The 16,260-nt window shown below is 48.4% G+C and overlaps 3 protein-coding genes across 3 annotated transcripts; 1 reads left to right on the top strand and 2 right to left on the bottom strand.

Moving 5' to 3' along the window:
- Nucleotides 1–2,667: 2,667 nt before the first annotated feature.
- LOC120898773 (REST corepressor 3-like) lies at nt 2,668–7,393 on the bottom strand. The gene is made up of 9 exons (XM_040305093.1): nt 6,952–7,393; nt 6,733–6,786; nt 6,319–6,453; nt 6,002–6,216; nt 5,752–5,916; nt 5,059–5,321; nt 4,140–4,410; nt 3,586–3,753; nt 2,668–3,340 (listed from the first exon to the last, which is right to left on the bottom strand). The coding sequence occupies exons 1-9, from the start codon at nt 7,100–7,102 to the stop codon at nt 2,972–2,974; spliced, it is 1,791 nt and encodes a 596-aa protein (XP_040161027.1). The 5' UTR covers nt 7,103–7,393; the 3' UTR covers nt 2,668–2,971.
- A 729-nt stretch (nt 7,394–8,122) lies between these two features.
- On the top strand, nt 8,123–14,160 carry LOC120898772 (transcriptional regulator ATRX homolog). The gene is made up of 14 exons (XM_040305092.1): nt 8,123–9,487; nt 9,559–9,920; nt 9,997–10,590; nt 10,686–10,987; nt 11,067–11,338; nt 11,426–11,587; nt 11,655–11,877; nt 11,946–12,105; nt 12,186–12,413; nt 12,486–12,657; nt 12,741–13,128; nt 13,218–13,393; nt 13,495–13,734; nt 13,821–14,160. Exons 1-14 carry the CDS (start codon nt 8,387–8,389, stop codon nt 13,950–13,952), a joined length of 4,512 nt encoding a protein of 1,503 aa, XP_040161026.1. The 5' UTR covers nt 8,123–8,386; the 3' UTR covers nt 13,953–14,160.
- On the bottom strand, nt 14,091–15,805 carry LOC120898774. Its single transcript, XM_040305094.1, has 5 exons — nt 15,272–15,805; nt 15,079–15,191; nt 14,919–14,997; nt 14,560–14,772; nt 14,091–14,478 (listed from the first exon to the last, which is right to left on the bottom strand). The coding sequence occupies exons 1-5, from the start codon at nt 15,551–15,553 to the stop codon at nt 14,401–14,403; spliced, it is 765 nt and encodes a 254-aa protein (XP_040161028.1). The 5' UTR covers nt 15,554–15,805; the 3' UTR covers nt 14,091–14,400.
- Nucleotides 15,806–16,260: the final 455 nt, after the last annotated feature.

Genomic DNA, 16,260 nt, shown 5'->3' with positions numbered 1-16,260 from the left:
TTTTGTCTCGCTTAGTTAAATATTTATCGATAGCATTCATTCATAGTCGCATAATGAAACGTTATAAAATCGCACCTCCTGTGTGCCGCTTAACGATCAAACCTGTTGCTGTTACTTTGTCTCTCCTGTCTGTCGTACCCCTTTACTTCTGTGCACGTGTTATCTGCTTGGGTATGTCCTGATCATCGTCATTATCATTTCAAAACTGAACATTGCTCCTCTCTCTCTCGTGCTAGGGCGTAGCTAGTGAGTGTGTTTGGCTCTCAAATATGCTCTATTACATTATCGCTATACAAAGGGTTTAAAAGAAAACACTGCACATCTCACTGTTTTCGTTTTTCTTCTGTATTACGCTCCACTGTCACGTTCTACCTACTGAGTAGGGCCGATCGTTGTTGCTTTTTCCGTCCTTTTCTCTGTTTTATTACATTGTCATTTGCGTTTCAGCAGCAGTAACAGCATCCCACTCGCTCCTGAAGCCCTCTTCCTGTCACTTCCAAGAAGAGGCACTTCTCACAAGTCTGCATATGTATCTGCTGCTTCGGCCTAGCTCTAGTTAGGTTTTTTGATTTTTTTTTAATCATTCCCACACACAGGACGAATGTGTCTCTCCGATGGCATTTTTATAGCAATGCTACGTATGTGTATACATATAGATGTGTGTATGGGTGTAAAGATGTGGACGTGTAAAAAGAATCAAGGATAAGCTTGACCAACCCGCGACAATCAAAACAAGGCCCAAAAAGGGGGGAACGAATCAATAGTCACTTGCCAATAGTGTCGCCGATATGTGAAGCCTCAACTGACCGGAGCGGAGCAGCGAAATAAAGCTAACTCTAGGCCTACTACCATCGTTGATGATCAAAATTGGAACCCGAGCATCTAACCTTCAAGTGGTGGCCCTTACAGGCGAACACATTGCTATTTTGACGTTACTTCGTGTGTATGCGCGTCTTTTTGTTTCAGGTTTTATTCAAACATGCATTTCGATCAGTGCTTTTTCCGAGTTTTTGAGTGCATGAATTATTCTGTTTTAAATGACCGAAGGAGAAAAAAGAAGAAGCATTAACTCGTCTCCTGCTCATGGCCTGCAGTGGCGCGCACACGCGCGTTCACCGGCAGTCGAACCGTAAACTGTTCGACAACAATAATTACTAGGTCTTAAAAAGGCATACTTATATGAAAATACGTAATCTTTTCGTCCAGTTTCCCATTTTCCATTTTCGCTCCGCCAGCAGGCAAACGATATGCATATTATATAGGGGGCGGTGAGCTTCACAAACTTCAAACCCGAAACAGTACATTCGTCTGCGTATATCAACGTATCAAAACTTTGGCAAAAGTGCATACCGATGCGAAAAGATAACCGCGCACTGAAATGGAAGGGACGGACCTTACTATCTCGATAGAAAACAACAGCTCCTAACTAACTTTTTTTCTTTTCTTGTCACTCACTCACTCTTTCACTGTATATACGTGTGCCGCCCTGTATGCCCGCGGGGCGGCCCGGCTATGGCGGAACGAAAAGGGAAACATGGGTAAATTCCTCTCCATCTCAACTAATCACTAAGCGTTAAACAGGAGCAAAACAAAAATACTACACAGGCGAACACACTAGGAAACACTAGCGCCAGCAAAAACACGATTCCCAACAAGCAAATTTAAAAATGTGTCTTAGTGTGTAGCACGTCTGTTTCAGTGTGTGTGTGCGAATGTGTGTAACAGTGAATACTCGCGTCACGCGTCTTGCCAATTATTTTAGAATTCCTATATCCGCCTTCGCCCGGTGGAAAGAAAGATAGAAAGAAAGAAAGAGAACAAAAGCAACCTCAGCAACACACACGTACACCACCTTCTTGTATCATACAGTCTAGTATATCGTTAGTAAGGGTGCATGTTAAATGTAATGATAGGAAATTGCTTTTATTCTACCTAAGCTGTAGCTTCACTCCACTCCCGGGAAAGCTGTGTTCCTTCTACTTTCTTCCTTTCTAGATCTCTCTTTCGCGTCGTTTCCCCGAGGCGTTAGTTCTCCCATTGTTAGTTCTCTTCAACGGCCTACCGTGTGTCCTTACAAACTACCACTACTATCAATGCATTCCTAATGTTCTGTAGCTCCATTTACCGTGCGTTTAGAGCTGTTTGCTTACGATCATGCAGAGCCAAAGGCTTTCCAGGAGTGTTTTGTTTATTTTTGTTTTAATGTTTGGGCATCAAATGATAATGGTGTAAATTCCTTCAATGAGAGATGTACCGTTTCTGGTACCGTATCTTCATGGGGTGTGTATCCTCCCTTTCCCTGTTCGCTCTTTCTTACGACCCGCTCGCGTCTGGGGTAATTCTACTGAATAATGACAGTATTGGACGCGTCGGCAGCATCATTGCCCTTGATGTTGGGCGTGATCGTCACCTCATCCACGTCCATCGACAAACTACTGTCGAGCGTGATTGCTGCGGACAGCGAGTTCACGGAGACCGACTCCATGTTGTTGATCGAGGTATCGTCGTCGATCATGTTATTACTGCTGATCAGTACCGAATCGGTCGGCTCCTTTGATTTACCGTTCGCCGTCGCAGTTACCCTGTTGTTGTCGTCATCGACAAGATCAATCTGAAAGGATCGTTATCACAAGTCCGTGCATATAGTATGGTCATGTTTTGCTAGGCTTCAATTTCATCCACTCATTTTTATCAATTTATTAGAAGAGAAATATAGAGAGAGAGAGCGAGAGTGCGAAAGAATATTAGGGACAGAGAACGGGGACAACGAATGAGGTCCATGTTTATCATTTCATCCTCTGTGGTACCAGCTGCTTTCCCATCATTTACATCCTAACTTATACTAACGAAAATGCACTACGAAACCAATTCTACTCGCCCAGCTGGACTCCCCGAACATATGGTTAGAATGTCCGTTTCGCTCCGTTCCAGTGGCTGTGACTGGTTGTGATGGTTCGATTTCTGTGTTTCTTCATTTCACTTCCATTATTTCCACATCTCCGCCCGGCGACACCGATTTCTCTTGCTTGTCCTTATCGACGGAATGGTCTTGTCTGTTCGGTGGCTCGGCGGTCCCTTCGGTGTCACCGCCAGTGCTTGCAGCAGCCGGAGCACCAGTCGCACCACCATTACTACCACCGGTAGCGTCCGACGTCATCTCGGTGGAATCTTTCGACTGGTCTAGCGATTCTTTCGTGCTGCCCAGCACCTCTTGCGTTTGTTTCGAGTTAGTGGCTTCAAATTCCTTCAGCACAGCGTCCAGATTAAATCGGCGCCGATAGTTCATGAAAAAAGTGCGCACTTGCGTTTCGGTTTTCGAACCGAGTGTGTCCGCAATGGCCTGGCCGTGCACAGGTTTACGGGGGATGGGGTAGTAATGGAAACCCAACCAGAGAACCCGGGTGACCATGTGTGCGCAGTACGCGGATGATTTCCAACCGACCAATCAATAAAAAGAGAAAAGAAAGAAAGAAAAATCCAGTCAGAGATATGCGTCGGAAACACACAAACCTTAGAAGGGTTGTTGGTAGAGTTCTCGCATGGTTTGAATGACCATTGCTTTTGGGGGAAAGTTTCGATCGTTACCTGGAAATCTCGCCCGTACATTCGAACACCTTGCACCGCTAGCATTAGCTCCTCGTTGTTCCAACGGGAGTTTAAACGGACGGAGCTCACTTCCGGTGGCTTCAGTTCCTCCAGCACATCGTCTATCTTGCGCTTGAGTCCACTGGACTTTTGTTTGTTGTTCTGAATCTGAGATGAGGAGGAACGGGGAACACATGGTCCGAGATCAGTGTTTGAAGTGTAAGATTGACAAGCACACACACACGAGCTCACACAGGGGGAAAAACGCATCCGACGAAGCGCATATTGCAACTGTGTATTACGAATTTCATTCCATACATTATTGTTGAGTGAGCAACACATGAGGGCATCAAGCTGCGTTTAGTTCATTAAAAAATTACAAAAACCTGTCGCAATATTCACTGCTTTGGCGGATTGTTTTTATTTTCTCTCTCTGCACTGAGACTAGCGTGGTATTTTAAGTGTGGTGCAAGGGAGCTAACGTAACATCCAAAATGGCTATGCACCGACAGCCACTAGCAGCTATCGGTGTGGTTGTGATGTGGTTCGCTTACTTGAGTCAAGAGTGAAACGATTTCCCGATCCATGCTGGCCAACAGGTCGTTATTTTGGACAACCTTCTTAACGCCACCGTGACTGCCAACGGTACCACCTTCGTTGTTCTGGGCAGAGCTGGCAAGCTTCACGATGTCGTCGTGGTTAATGTACATGCCCTTGGGCGGGCGGCGCTTGTGGCTGTCGCCACTTTTGCCCAGGATGTTCGAGCCCCGTGTACGTTTGTTCATAAAGGACGGTCCGGTCGTTGGACGTAGCACGCCGGTGCGTCTAGCATGATCAGAGTGGAGAAGCGAAAGGATCAAAATGATGGGGGAGGTGTTCGTACATCAGCCAACAGAAAACACTATCAGTAAGGGGAGCTTCAACGTTCGGAACTTGTAACCGGGGTAACAACACAAGCGTCACTCTACAATACGACACAGAATCCATGTTAGGTGGTTTATGGGCAACATCTCGTACGTGAAAAGCTTTACGAATAACCGTAACTTTTTGCAACTAATTAGCACTAACAGCGGTACACTAAAAACACATTGATCAATTAAAAACACACGATGATGCCAAGTGTGTTGCTTCGGTGTGTTTGAGCGTGCCGTTACACTTTGGATTAAGTTAAATGCTGTGCGGTCAAACCATAGTGAACAAGTCTGCAACTTGTGCCGCCGAACTTGCGGACATATTTTAGCAAAGAAATTAGAACGAATTCAAATTAAACAAGACACAAAAACAAAAGTAAATGATCAACACACTCAAAGTACACACAAAATATTATCTAGTTGGATTGTGGTGAAGTAGTATTGTAAAGTGACGGAGATGGTAAAAGCAACAAAAAACAGGGAAATGTAATGTGGAATTTGTACAACGGAAAATGCTTTGATAACTCGGTTGCGTACTAGGATTTAGGGATGAAAACCGTACCTCCAGTGATGGTGGCAACTGCCACAGAGCTTGCCATGCGATGACGCATGCAATTCGCTGCACGTCACCCCGCATCCGGCGCAGTTGAGTGACCCCTCGTTGGTCGCTCCACCAGCGGCAGGGCCGGAACTACTGCCATTGGTTTCGTTCTCGGCATCATTGCTTTTGCCACTACCACCACCCGCACCACTGTTAGGAGTGTTCGGGTTGTTATTCCCGGCGCTGCCACTGTTCGTTCCCGCTGCCGAACTGTTCGACGAAGGCTGCGAGCGGAAGTTTTTTTGTTTTTTTTGGGACCGCACGGAGCCCATACAAGTCCCGTCGGATTTCAGATGGACACGCGAGGGCGGACGAACGCATAGGAAAAAGAAAGCGAAAGATGGTTTAAATTCAACTGGTTCAAATTCAAGCGATCCGATCGGATCAATCCAAGGCGCAGCATTGCCAATGCAGCTACTGCACGATCATATGTGCCTACAAAGTAAAATATAGAATTTCGTTCTCTTCCGTCCCGTTGAACATCCGCTTCTTCCTCGTTCTCTCACTTTGCACCCCGTCTATTCTCGCCCTCTCACTCTCTTTCTCTCTCTTTATGTTTCGTCTTGTATTAGTTCTTGGTAGGAACGCACGGTATTGATTGTGTACGGTTCCTTGATCCGAGATCTTCTGTTTTAAAATGCAGTTAACACTTACCTTGTCCTCATTGTCTGACTCTTCGTTGCTTCCGTGGTCACTGCCATTCTCCGAGCTGTCGTTCTTTTTCATTTTTTCCTGCCGATCCATAACGCTCGTTCGGCTACGGGTCTTTTTCCATGAGTAGTAAAACTTCACTAAACTTGCAATTGATTTATCGGGAAGCTACGTTTATAGGGGAGAGACAAATAACGTTACAACCTGTACTCATGGCCAATTAAAAAAAAAGTCAATCGGAATGCATGCGTACCATCTGCCGGATGCGATGAAAGCTCTTCCCGTGGAACTGGAACGCTTGCTCAAACAGAACCCGATCCTCGGCGGACCACTCGTCCGGGAAGGGTGTAAAGTTGGCCAAGTCCAGGACGGCTCGCTCGAGGTCATGCTTGTGCCAGAACAGCATCCCCAGGGCCTGCTCACCGTTGTATCCATACTTTTCTTTAGCGACGGTGATATATTCTTCCACTGGGAGGGTTAAATATAAAGCGCAAAATAGGAGCACAAAATGATGGTGTTTAGTCGAGATCGGAAAACGTAACGCAGCGACCAATCAAAGCAACCACCTACATTTGTTGTCAGGAATTTCCTTTGTCGGGGACCATACAAGCAGCGCTCGATCGTTCAGCTGTTCCGGTTTGCGCTCGTTCGGCGCTACAAGCTCAGGGCAGACGGCCTGATAGTCACGGCCTACGCGGATTTTCTCTGCGAAACCGGATGGGGTTTGGGAAATGCAATGTCAGAAACGTCAATCTAGTGTATCGGATAATTCAAATTTCCTCCTCTTACGAAACACCCATCCAGCTGGCCACCACCCCAGCCTGGACGGGAGACGTGGGTAGGAACGAGAACCAGACGCGTACACGACTCATGCAGAATCCTGCGTATCGTACGGAACGGTAACCCGAACGCCCTGTGACCTCGCCACACGATTGAAACTGGCTCACCCTGTGCCGCGCACCGTACGTTCCAACTACAACTTACCTTCGTATTCGCTTTTGGTCTTTGTTGCCTTCGAAGAGTTGCCATTTTTGCGAGCTGTGGTCGAAAAAAGGAAGCAAAATACCATTTATTCGAGACGATCGTGCCGGACGGAACAGAACGGAGGGACCACCTTCCGTTCTGCGTCTCGCACCCCTAGAGCTGAAGGGCGCTCACGAGGAGGAAAGTGACACAAACGTCGTCGTCGTCGTCGTTACTTACAGTTTTCGTCGTCCGAGCTGGAGTCGGTAGCGCCACCGGCCGCGCCGGAAGTGCTGACCACCGCGGCACCCGCATGACCGTTAGGGCTTGGGCCTCGCGATCGCTTCCCATTCCGCACGCCTGCCTCCGCTGTTCGCTCCGCTAGAACCATCTTCACCCTCTTCGAATCCAACGCGAGTACTCCAGGAGCGCTACCCTGGTGGTGTGCTTCTTTCACAAATTCGGCCGCTTGGTGGTATTTCCTACCTTACCCCGCAGCGGACACTTGCACTCCAGGGGGAAAATCACCGATCGACGGAGGATGCACAGTTTTTCCCTTTCGAAGCGAGCGAGGAACAGTCGGTTAGTGAAGGAAAATATCAAACAAAACGGAACAAACACTGCGGCTCACTTGGTATTGCCGACCTAGCTGCACTTTTCACGCCACCGTACAATCGAGCAGCTGTCTGAATCAAAGACGCCTAAAGTCGAGCACTTCTGGCCTGGAAGCTGTCTGTCAAACGTCAAACCTTCCATGCCTGCGCCAACCTTTACCTCGCTCGCTCTAACCTTCACGCTTTCTGGTGCTGTTTCGCTCTAGTTCACGTTTGCGATCGTACTCGCTACCCAAGCGTTGGAGGGCTAAAAGCCTACAGAATTGAGAAATTCTTGCTAATACATGTCGCACAGTCCATTATTTCTGGTTTATTATCCATTTCGATTACAGTTATACGGTTTTCTTGAATTTTCTTCAACAACAGCAATAAAAAATCGGAATCAAAAGAAATGGGATGAAAGGCGACCACTGTGCAGAGCAGCTGCTGGGAAGCGCGTTGTATAATTCGACAGTTATCCAGCAGAATTGGCAAGCTAATATAATTTTATGCACCAGTTTTAATGCAAAAAACACGCACACATATAAAAAATATAACTCAACAATGTTCACAATTTATTATTAATTTTTTTGCTCATGCTTAATTTTCTGCTGGCAAGGAGAATTATTGTAAAATCGACTCGAAACATAATAATATCAAACAAAAATTGTTTTTTAAAGGTGAAACTATCAATTATCATGCTATTAATTACCTTTCGCACATCAAACGCCAGAGTTGCCCTTGAAATTTCCTCAGCCAAGAATTTAAAAATGCTAGCAAAGCCGCTTCTTTGGTAGCGGAAATTTGACAGCTGTTTGACTGCCATTTCGGGTCGCCCGCTCTTTGCAATTTCCTCATGCCGTCAGTTGTCGCTGGCCGGAGGGAAAAAATCGCCTCGAAACACCACAAAAAAGCGATGAAACTAAAAGTAGTTCGTGCTAGCGGCTAAAAGCGTCTTATTCAACGCCGTAGTTATAAGTTAAATCCAATCGTACCATGCGGCTTGGGTGAACTTGTGGTACGGTGGTGGTATGTACCTGTGCGACCTGGTGCTTAATTGTGTACGGCAGCGGTGACTGAGAATGAAAAAAAGCTCCCTCAGAGACAAGCGCAAACAGCAGCCGAAAACTCTTCGCCGTCGGAACGGAGTAGACAGTGGGTCTGATGTGGACCATGAAAATGAGAGAATGCATGTGAAGCAAGATTCCGATACGGTGAAATCCAGCTCGATAGTGAAACTTGGTGACAATTTAACCACCGCTGCTGCTGCTGCTACTACTACTCCTACGGGACTGTTGGAAAACGGTGCATCGATCAGTGGTAGTGGTGATAGTGGTGAAGCGGCGGCGCCCGTAGAGAAGAACAATTCGCCCGCACCCGACGAGCAGGACGCAGAGCGAGTGGACTCGCCGACGGACGATACCGTAAAAACGATCCGATTGGTGTCGCTAGATAAGTTGCTTCGACCCAGCCTGGTCGGAAAGGTGCCGGAGGAGGGCAAGGGGGAGCAGGAAAAGGAGCCGCACGTGTCCCGCCGTTCGTCGTCTAATCGCGCCGGAAAGAAAAATATTAGCATCATCGAACTGAGCGACGATTCGGAAGAGGAAAGTTTACAGCAGTACGTGATTGATAAATCAGCCACAAAGAGCGAGAACGATGCCGGCAAGGAAGGTGTAGTAGCAAGCCAGCCACCTCCATCTTCCGCCAGCAAAGTGAGTGGAAAAAGCGCGAAAAAAGCAGCCAGCGGTGAGGAAAGGGCGAAGTCCAGCACACTTCTCCCACCGTTGACGAAAGAGCTGAGCATTGTAGTTACGCCACTACCGGCGGATTTGAGCACTATCAAAGCTACCCACGGTTTGAAAGAGATTCGCGACCATCGTAACAACGTTATCGAAACCTTTGTGCCGAACAGTAGTCGGCTTTCGAACCGCACCCGGAAAAACAAGGCCGCGAAACGGAAAAAGATGGCCTCGCCCGAGGAAGAGCAGCAGAGCGATGCGGTGGCGCTGGAACAGGCCGACACCGGCAGCAACAGCAAGCAGCACCGACAAGAGGACGATAATGGTGGTTCGGAAAACGAGAACCAATCCGATGTCGAGGAGGGTAGCAAGCGTAATGAGAGCGATTCTGATGCACCGATCACACGGGGCCGTAACAAGTCCAAAACCAGCATTCCAAAAGAGGTGAGTACAGTTTTTTATTGCATGTAATGCAATTTGGTCATTACTTATGGTTTTGTAATTCTTTTTTTTAGAAAAAGAACACTCGCACTACCCGAAAGAGACGGGCAGTGAGCGATAGTGACGAGGAACAGGATACAGGGAAACCATCAACGCCGGTCGCTAATGGTAACACGGACAAGGACAGTGAGAGTGGTAGTGATTTTGAGTTTGCTAAACGCAACACCGCCACCAGCCGTAGCCAACGGGCGGCCGAGCGATCAAAGAGGGGAAGGGCGGGCGCTACTAAGGCAGCAGCACCATCGGCGGATGAGGCTAGTAACGACGAGGAGGCCGACAAGGAGAAGAACGATTTTCAAACGCGCAAAAAGCGTACCAGAATTCGACGAAATTCAACTTCCTCCTCGGGTGAGGATGGAAAACCGGTCTCGAAAAGGTAAGAAGCCGAACGTGGACCAATGATGACGACCGCCAACACTAACGCGCCTAACTTTCGATCCTATCTATTTCAGGAAAAAGCGCAAACAAACTAAAAAGAAAAACTCCGACAGTGAGGGCGATTCACCGAACAAGGGGCGCAAAAACATTCGCAAGCTATTGAAGAAAAGCGATCTGGAGGAAACGACCAAGAACGCGGAGCAGGAGGAGCGGGAGCGTAAGCAGCGCATTGCAGAGCGCCAAAAGCTCTACAACCAGGTGTACGACGAGAAGCCGGAAGAAGCGTGTACGCTGGACCAGCTCGTGCTCGACTTCGACGAGGAAACGAAGGAACCGCTGCTGGAGGTGGACAGGAAGCTGGTGAAGCAGCTGAAACCTCACCAAGCGAACGGTATAAAGTTTATGTTCGACGCCTGCTTCGAAAGCCTCGAGCAGATGAACCAGAGCAAAGGTTCCGGCTGCATACTGGCGCACTGTATGGGGCTGGGCAAAACGCTGCAGGTGGTTACGCTGGCGCACACGCTGCTCGCCAGCGCGGATCTAACTGGCGTCGAGCGCATCCTCGTCGTGTGCCCCCTGTCGACGGTGCTGAACTGGGCGAACGAGTTCCACATGTGGATGAAGCACGTGAAAAAGGGCACCGAGGTGGAGGTGTATGAAATATCGAAGTAAGCGCAGCTGTGTTGCTATGGTTTGATTTGTACGCTAGTACCCAACACCACCATTGAGGGGTTTTCCTCTTTTCTTATTTGCACACTCGCAGATACAAAGACAACGTCACGCGTGCCAACAAGCTCATGGAATGGCACAACGAGGGCGGTGTGATGATAATGGGCTACGATATGTTCCGCAACTTGGCTAATCCGACCGCGACCCGCATTCGCAAGAAGGTGCGCGAATCGCTGCAAACTTCGCTGATCGATCCAGGACCGGAGCTGATCGTGTGCGACGAGGGGCACTTGCTGAAAAATGAGAAAACCTCCCTGTCCCAGGCCGTCAACCGGATCTCAACGATGCGGCGAATCGTACTGACCGGTACACCGATTCAGAACAATATGAAAGAATGTGAGCAATGGCGAGGGGGGTTTGGGATGGTCGCATTTCTAAACTATTGCGTATTGCTTTGCGTTTGTTTCCGTTACAGATTACTGTATGGTTCAGTTTGTAAAGCCCAAGCTGCTCGGTACTTACACCGAGTACATGAACCGGTTCGTGAACCCCATCACGAATGGACAGTACACCGACTCGACGCCGTACGACATACAGCTGATGCGCAAGCGGGCGCACGTGCTGCACAAATTGCTTGATGGTTGCGTCCAGCGCAGGGATTATGCAGTATTAGCACCTTTCTTACCACCTAAGCTAGAGTTTGTGGTGTCGATCAAACTAACTCCACTGCAGAGCACCCTGTACAAGGTTTGTGGGCTGTGTTTGTGGATGCTACGCGCTAAGTGTTGAATAATCACGTCTCTCTTTCCCCTTGCTCTGCCCCTGCTCCAACAGTACTATATGGAAAATATGGCCGGCAAACGGAACGACGATGATCCGACGCTAAAGCGCTCCTCGATGTTGTTCAACGATTTCCAGAATCTGCAACGCATCTGGACCCATCCGAGGGTGCTGCGGTACAACAGCGATCGTTACGAAATTAAACAGCAACGGAAGGTTCGTATGATGCGCTCCGCTGCGAGATCGATACAGCTGTCCTAACCTTTGCTTTCTCTACCGGCAGCGCGATTTGGACAGTGAAAATGAATCGGAAGGCTCGATGAAGGACTTCATCGACGACGAGGATACCGCGGAATCAACGCCCGCATCGTCCGATTCCGAGTCCGACGTCCAGTCCGTGCACGATGACAGCAGTCGCGATGCCAAAAGCTCGGGCGATTCTACGAGCAACAAAAGAAAAGCTACGGTCGGAACACGCAGCACCAGGAACAATCCAAACTTCAATGGTAATTTGCTTTATCGATCGAGCTTGTCCTTCCGTTTGTTTTATTCATGTTTCTATTTCTTTCCAAAGGCGGCGATGATGACGATGTAGTAATGCAAAAGCCGGAAAATCCTACCGAATGGTGGATGCAGATGTGTCCCGAAACCGAGCTGGACAACCTCGAGCACTCCGGGAAACTGGTCGTTTTGATGGAAATTTTGAAGGAATGCGAAGCAATTGGCGACAAGCTGTACGTTTCACTGCACACGGAAGCACAGGGGTGGAAGCGCATGTTTAGCTAATGTATCTTCTCTCTTTCTGCCCTTGCAGGCTAGTTTTTTCGCAATCCTTGTATTCGCTGGATGTAATAGAGCACTTTCTCTCGCTGCTGGATGAAAACTTGCAAAAGGACGAAGATGAGCGGGACGAACAGTTGAGCAAGTATCCAGGATCTTGGTCGTTGGGTTTGGACTACTTCCGGCTCGATGGTTCAACGTCGATCGATAACCGGAACGACGCGTGTAAGGTTTTTAATGACGAGAGCAACACCCGAGCAAGGTATGTGTTTGTGGGTGTGGGTGTGTGTGTCAGACAGAACACTAAAACCGCGTCCCTTACTTGATTCTGCAGATTGTTCCTGATTTCTACGCGTGCCGGAGGTTTGGGAATCAATTTGGTAGCCGCCAATCGGGTGGTCATCTTTGACGTGTCCTGGAACCCATCGCACGACATCCAGAGCATATTCCGGGTGTACCGTTTTGGTCAGAGTAAGCCATGCTATATTTATCGTTTCATTGCAATGGTACGTAGTAGTAATAAGGGAGCGTTGAGCGTTTTGTTGGCAAGCCGTACCGTAACCGACGCCTGTTCTTACTGTTCCAACAGGGCACGATGGAGGAGAAAATCTACGAGCGGCAGGTCACGAAGCAAGCTATCTCAAAGCGTGTCATAGACGAGCAGCAGATTGACCGGCACTACAAGGAGAACGATCTGCAGGAGCTGTACCGGTACGAGGTGGAAACGAGCGAACCGCGGCCAACGCCGAACGTCCCGAAGGATCGGCTGTTTGCCGAGCTGCTCAAACGGTTCGATCCGCTGATCTACAAGTACCACGAGCACGACTCGCTGCTCGAGAACAAGGAGGAGGAAACGCTGAACGAGGAAGAGCGCAAGGCAGCCTGGGAGGAGTTCGAGCAGGAGAAGAACCGACCACCGATGCCGGCGTACGGTACCAGCGGCATGTTGGGTATTGGCGGAATGGGCGGAAGAGGAGGTAGGCAACGCAATGAAGAGCGTGGAGGGAAGAGTTTAACCGTATGACTAACGGAACTGGGGAATTGGGTTCACTTTTTCCCTTTGCAGTTAATGGACCGGTTACGTCCAGCACAACGTTCGGCTTCCGGAACGATGTGCTGCTGAAGCTGCTCCACCTGAAGGCCCGGGAGGATAATCCAACGTTCAACGATGCCACCATTAATGCTATGATACCATATTTAATGCAGCAGCTATCGCAACAAATGAGGGACGGTGAATTAACGGTAAGAAAGTGTGAAGAAGTGTACTAATTCTTCTGCCCTGTTCCGCACACTGTACATTTTCTACCTGAATTGTATCTTACGAACCCCCCCTCCCTCCACAGATGTACAAAAGCTTATGGGAACTTTACTACAAGCTGGAAGTTCCACCACAGCAAATGAACCAACAGTACACGATGGCGTACAGCAACACGATGCAGCCGGGCGGAGGCGGTATGGTGATGGGACAGATGGTACCGCAGCAACCGCTCATGGCCCAACAGCAACCAATGGCGGGAAGTGTTGTAACCGGCGGTCCCGTTGTTAATATGCAATATCAGATGAATCCATTCCCAACTGCAACGGTATGGCACAGGAGTTCATTTTTAAGCTTTCGCAAACCGCATTGTGACCGTTTCTCATCGCCCCTCTCTCACTCTCGCTCTTACAGATGCCACAGCCGGGAATCAGTGGAATGCAAACCACCGGTACTGCTGCCGGGAACGATGACGATGTCGTCGAGGTAACACCGGCAAATAGAGGCCCCATCGTGATCGATCCGGAGGTGGTTGAGCTCGATTAAAAAAGAACGCACGGACGACCCATCTCCTTGCTGTTTGATCTTCTGCTGCCCGGAACTTCGAATATTTTGCTGTGTAGGACCTGGATGGCACGATATTATTGTACTAGGTTCGCATAACGTAACCTTCAAACGGGCGTATACTCTGATGAAATTAGATTTTATTCACAACACATCTTAGCTGTTTAAATAAAGACATTTTCTAACCACACCCCCCGGTAATAACACACGCCCTCCGCTCTCTCTCTCTCCTCTTGTGTAAGTAGCCGTGCGTGCGTTCGCGCACTGGGAGATGTTTGGGCTTTTGTCTGTAGCTGATTGGTTTGATCTTTTGCTGTAACAAAAAAAATATGGTAATAGCAGTTTTCAGTCGATTTTTAAACACAGCACGCGGAACATAGGACCGAATGGTGCGACGGAAGTAGCAGCCATTGCTTTCCATATCCTTCCTTTATATGGCATCGTATGAATCCGGATCCGGTGCCCGATTCGCGACCCGGCATCCATTCTGCAGAAACTGGGCCCCATCCTGCAATGATGGAAGAGGGGAGGTTGTGGTATTAAGTGTAACCGTCTTTTGCAGCACACTTTTCAGATTTTACGAACTTACGCGCACAAGACCGGGCAGCCCGCGCCAAAAGTCCAAATGTGGAACCATCTCGATGCCACGTGCGCCCAGATACAGCGCGTTCACCGTGGCCCCGATCAGGAAGTACGACACGAAGCCGACAAACAGCATTATCAATAGTACTGTGCCGGTGCTGGGCTTGCTGAAATCTTCTATTACGATAGGACATGCGTACGGAGAGAAAAGCAACAGATGCTACACCGCCCGGAAGATGCGGAAATAAAACAAAACAAGGAAAAAATAATGATTAGTTACGATGCTGTGATGCCTGTTAGAGTGGGTTTCGAGGATTTTTTGTCTTCCTCTCCATCACCCTTCTCAACAGCGTAGCTGGCACATACCGTGGTGACATTCGTGGTGGAATCCGGGAAAAAGTACGACTTCTTATCGCTTGTACACACCAATTTTACATGTGTAATACTGAAATTGATAATCGTTACGGGTTTCAGTGAGATGACTCAGCCGCCTGGCAAGGTCCCCGGGCAGTTTTGCTTTGCTTACCTATGGTTTGGTTTGATGTAGCTGAGAAAAAGCCCTTCGTCGGATGTGAACTGGGTTTCCTTCAGCTCACCCAACCGTACCAGCTGGTGGTGTGCGGCGTCATACTTGCAAAGCTTTAAAAAGGAAGGAAAACGAGCGTTTAATCATTTTATTCCACATTTACAATGGACCGCTCATTCGCATCTGCACTTACCGTATATCCTTTTAAGCATTCATTGCTAGTTATGTTCGGTTTGTTATCATCCGCCGTGTAGTTAATGTCCTGGCAGGGGCTGAAGTAGTACGCATCGCCACTGGAATCGTTCGCGTGTAGCGGCTGGCCACCGAGATCGATGATGGGCCGCAGGTTGATACCCCTGCCGTCGTAAAACTCGCAGGAACAGTCCCCTACCCGATTGCACTCGCTCGCGTTGGTGAATGTAAGCAAACCAGCCCACCACACCAGCACTGCCACTACGACGAAGCGTTTGCCCATCTTCCTCTTTGGTATTGTATTGTGTTTCGCACTACTGGCACGGGTGTTGTGCACGGTGCCTTGAAAAGGATAGGACAGCCTAATAATAGTTACTATAATCTACGCTTTGAGCTGGGCCCAACATTCGGATGAAAGTGAAACAGCTGATTCGGTAAGCGATTTGGTCAATGGCAGACATTTACAAACAGCGCGATGATTAAGCGCATCGAAACAGCGACAACAATGCCTGCCTGTGCCCCCCCTCTCCATGGGTGTGTGTGTGTGGGCCGTCCCCCTTGTTTTCAGTCTGGCCTGCTCACTCCTACGGAGCGCACACGGGACTTGCACTGTGGGATTTTGTGCAGCTCGTGAGGACATGCCGTTTGACATACGATTATTATTTTTTGTCATTTCGTGCACTTTACAGTACGTAACAAAAAAATAAAACACAACGACCGATCCGCAGTGCCGTTTTTCGCGTGCACTTCCGTTTACAAAACAACCGCCATTTTTTGGTTTTGGTTTTTCATCAAAGTCATGGTTTATTTTACATTCATTAGTTATTCAACTCATTCAACACAAGACTTCCAACACTCACATCGAAATATAGGTTGTACGAATATCGCTTCTCAGTTGTAAAATAATCGTTGCTGCTCTGTGCTGCGACTAGTGAAATTGAAGGAGAACAGTGTTTGTATATATGTCTGTGTGTGTGTTCGTGTGTACAA

This window comes from Anopheles arabiensis, chromosome 2 (genome assembly GCF_016920715.1).
Source record: "Anopheles arabiensis isolate DONGOLA chromosome 2, AaraD3, whole genome shotgun sequence".
Taxonomy (NCBI): Eukaryota; Metazoa; Arthropoda; class Insecta; order Diptera; family Culicidae; genus Anopheles; species Anopheles arabiensis.
The sequence above is the reverse complement of the archived record's forward strand: the minus strand, read 5'-3'. Positions and strand labels throughout refer to the sequence as shown.

What these genes read in the sequence shown, in the direction of transcription:
- LOC120898773 (XM_040305093.1), bottom strand. Translation starts at nt 7,102, where the DNA reads ATGGTTCTAGCGGAGCGAACAGCGGAGGCAGGCGTGCGGAATGGGAAG. An exon ending in AGTTGCCACCATCACTGGAG is followed by an intron (nt 4,411 to 5,058) that starts GTACGGTTTTCA and finishes TGATCATGCTAG; the next exon opens with ACGCACCGGCGTGCTACGTC. An exon ending in TGTACGGGCGAGATTTCCAG is followed by an intron (nt 3,341 to 3,585) that starts GTAACGATCGAA and finishes GTGCACGGCCAG; the next exon opens with GCCATTGCGGACACACTCGG.
- LOC120898772 (XM_040305092.1), top strand. Translation starts at nt 8,387, where the DNA reads ATGAAAAAAAGCTCCCTCAGAGACAAGCGCAAACAGCAGCCGAAAACT. An exon ending in AAACCAGCATTCCAAAAGAG is followed by an intron (nt 9,488 to 9,558) that starts GTGAGTACAGTT and finishes TCTTTTTTTTAG; the next exon opens with AAAAAGAACACTCGCACTAC. An exon ending in TTTATCGTTTCATTGCAATG is followed by an intron (nt 12,658 to 12,740) that starts GTACGTAGTAGT and finishes CTGTTCCAACAG; the next exon opens with GGCACGATGGAGGAGAAAAT.
- LOC120898774 (XM_040305094.1), bottom strand. Translation starts at nt 15,553, where the DNA reads ATGGGCAAACGCTTCGTCGTAGTGGCAGTGCTGGTGTGGTGGGCTGGT. An exon ending in TACATCAAACCAAACCATAG is followed by an intron (nt 14,998 to 15,078) that starts GTAAGCAAAGCA and finishes TATCAATTTCAG; the next exon opens with TATTACACATGTAAAATTGG. An exon ending in CCACCACGAATGTCACCACG is followed by an intron (nt 14,773 to 14,918) that starts GTATGTGCCAGC and finishes CGGGCGGTGTAG; the next exon opens with CATCTGTTGCTTTTCTCTCC.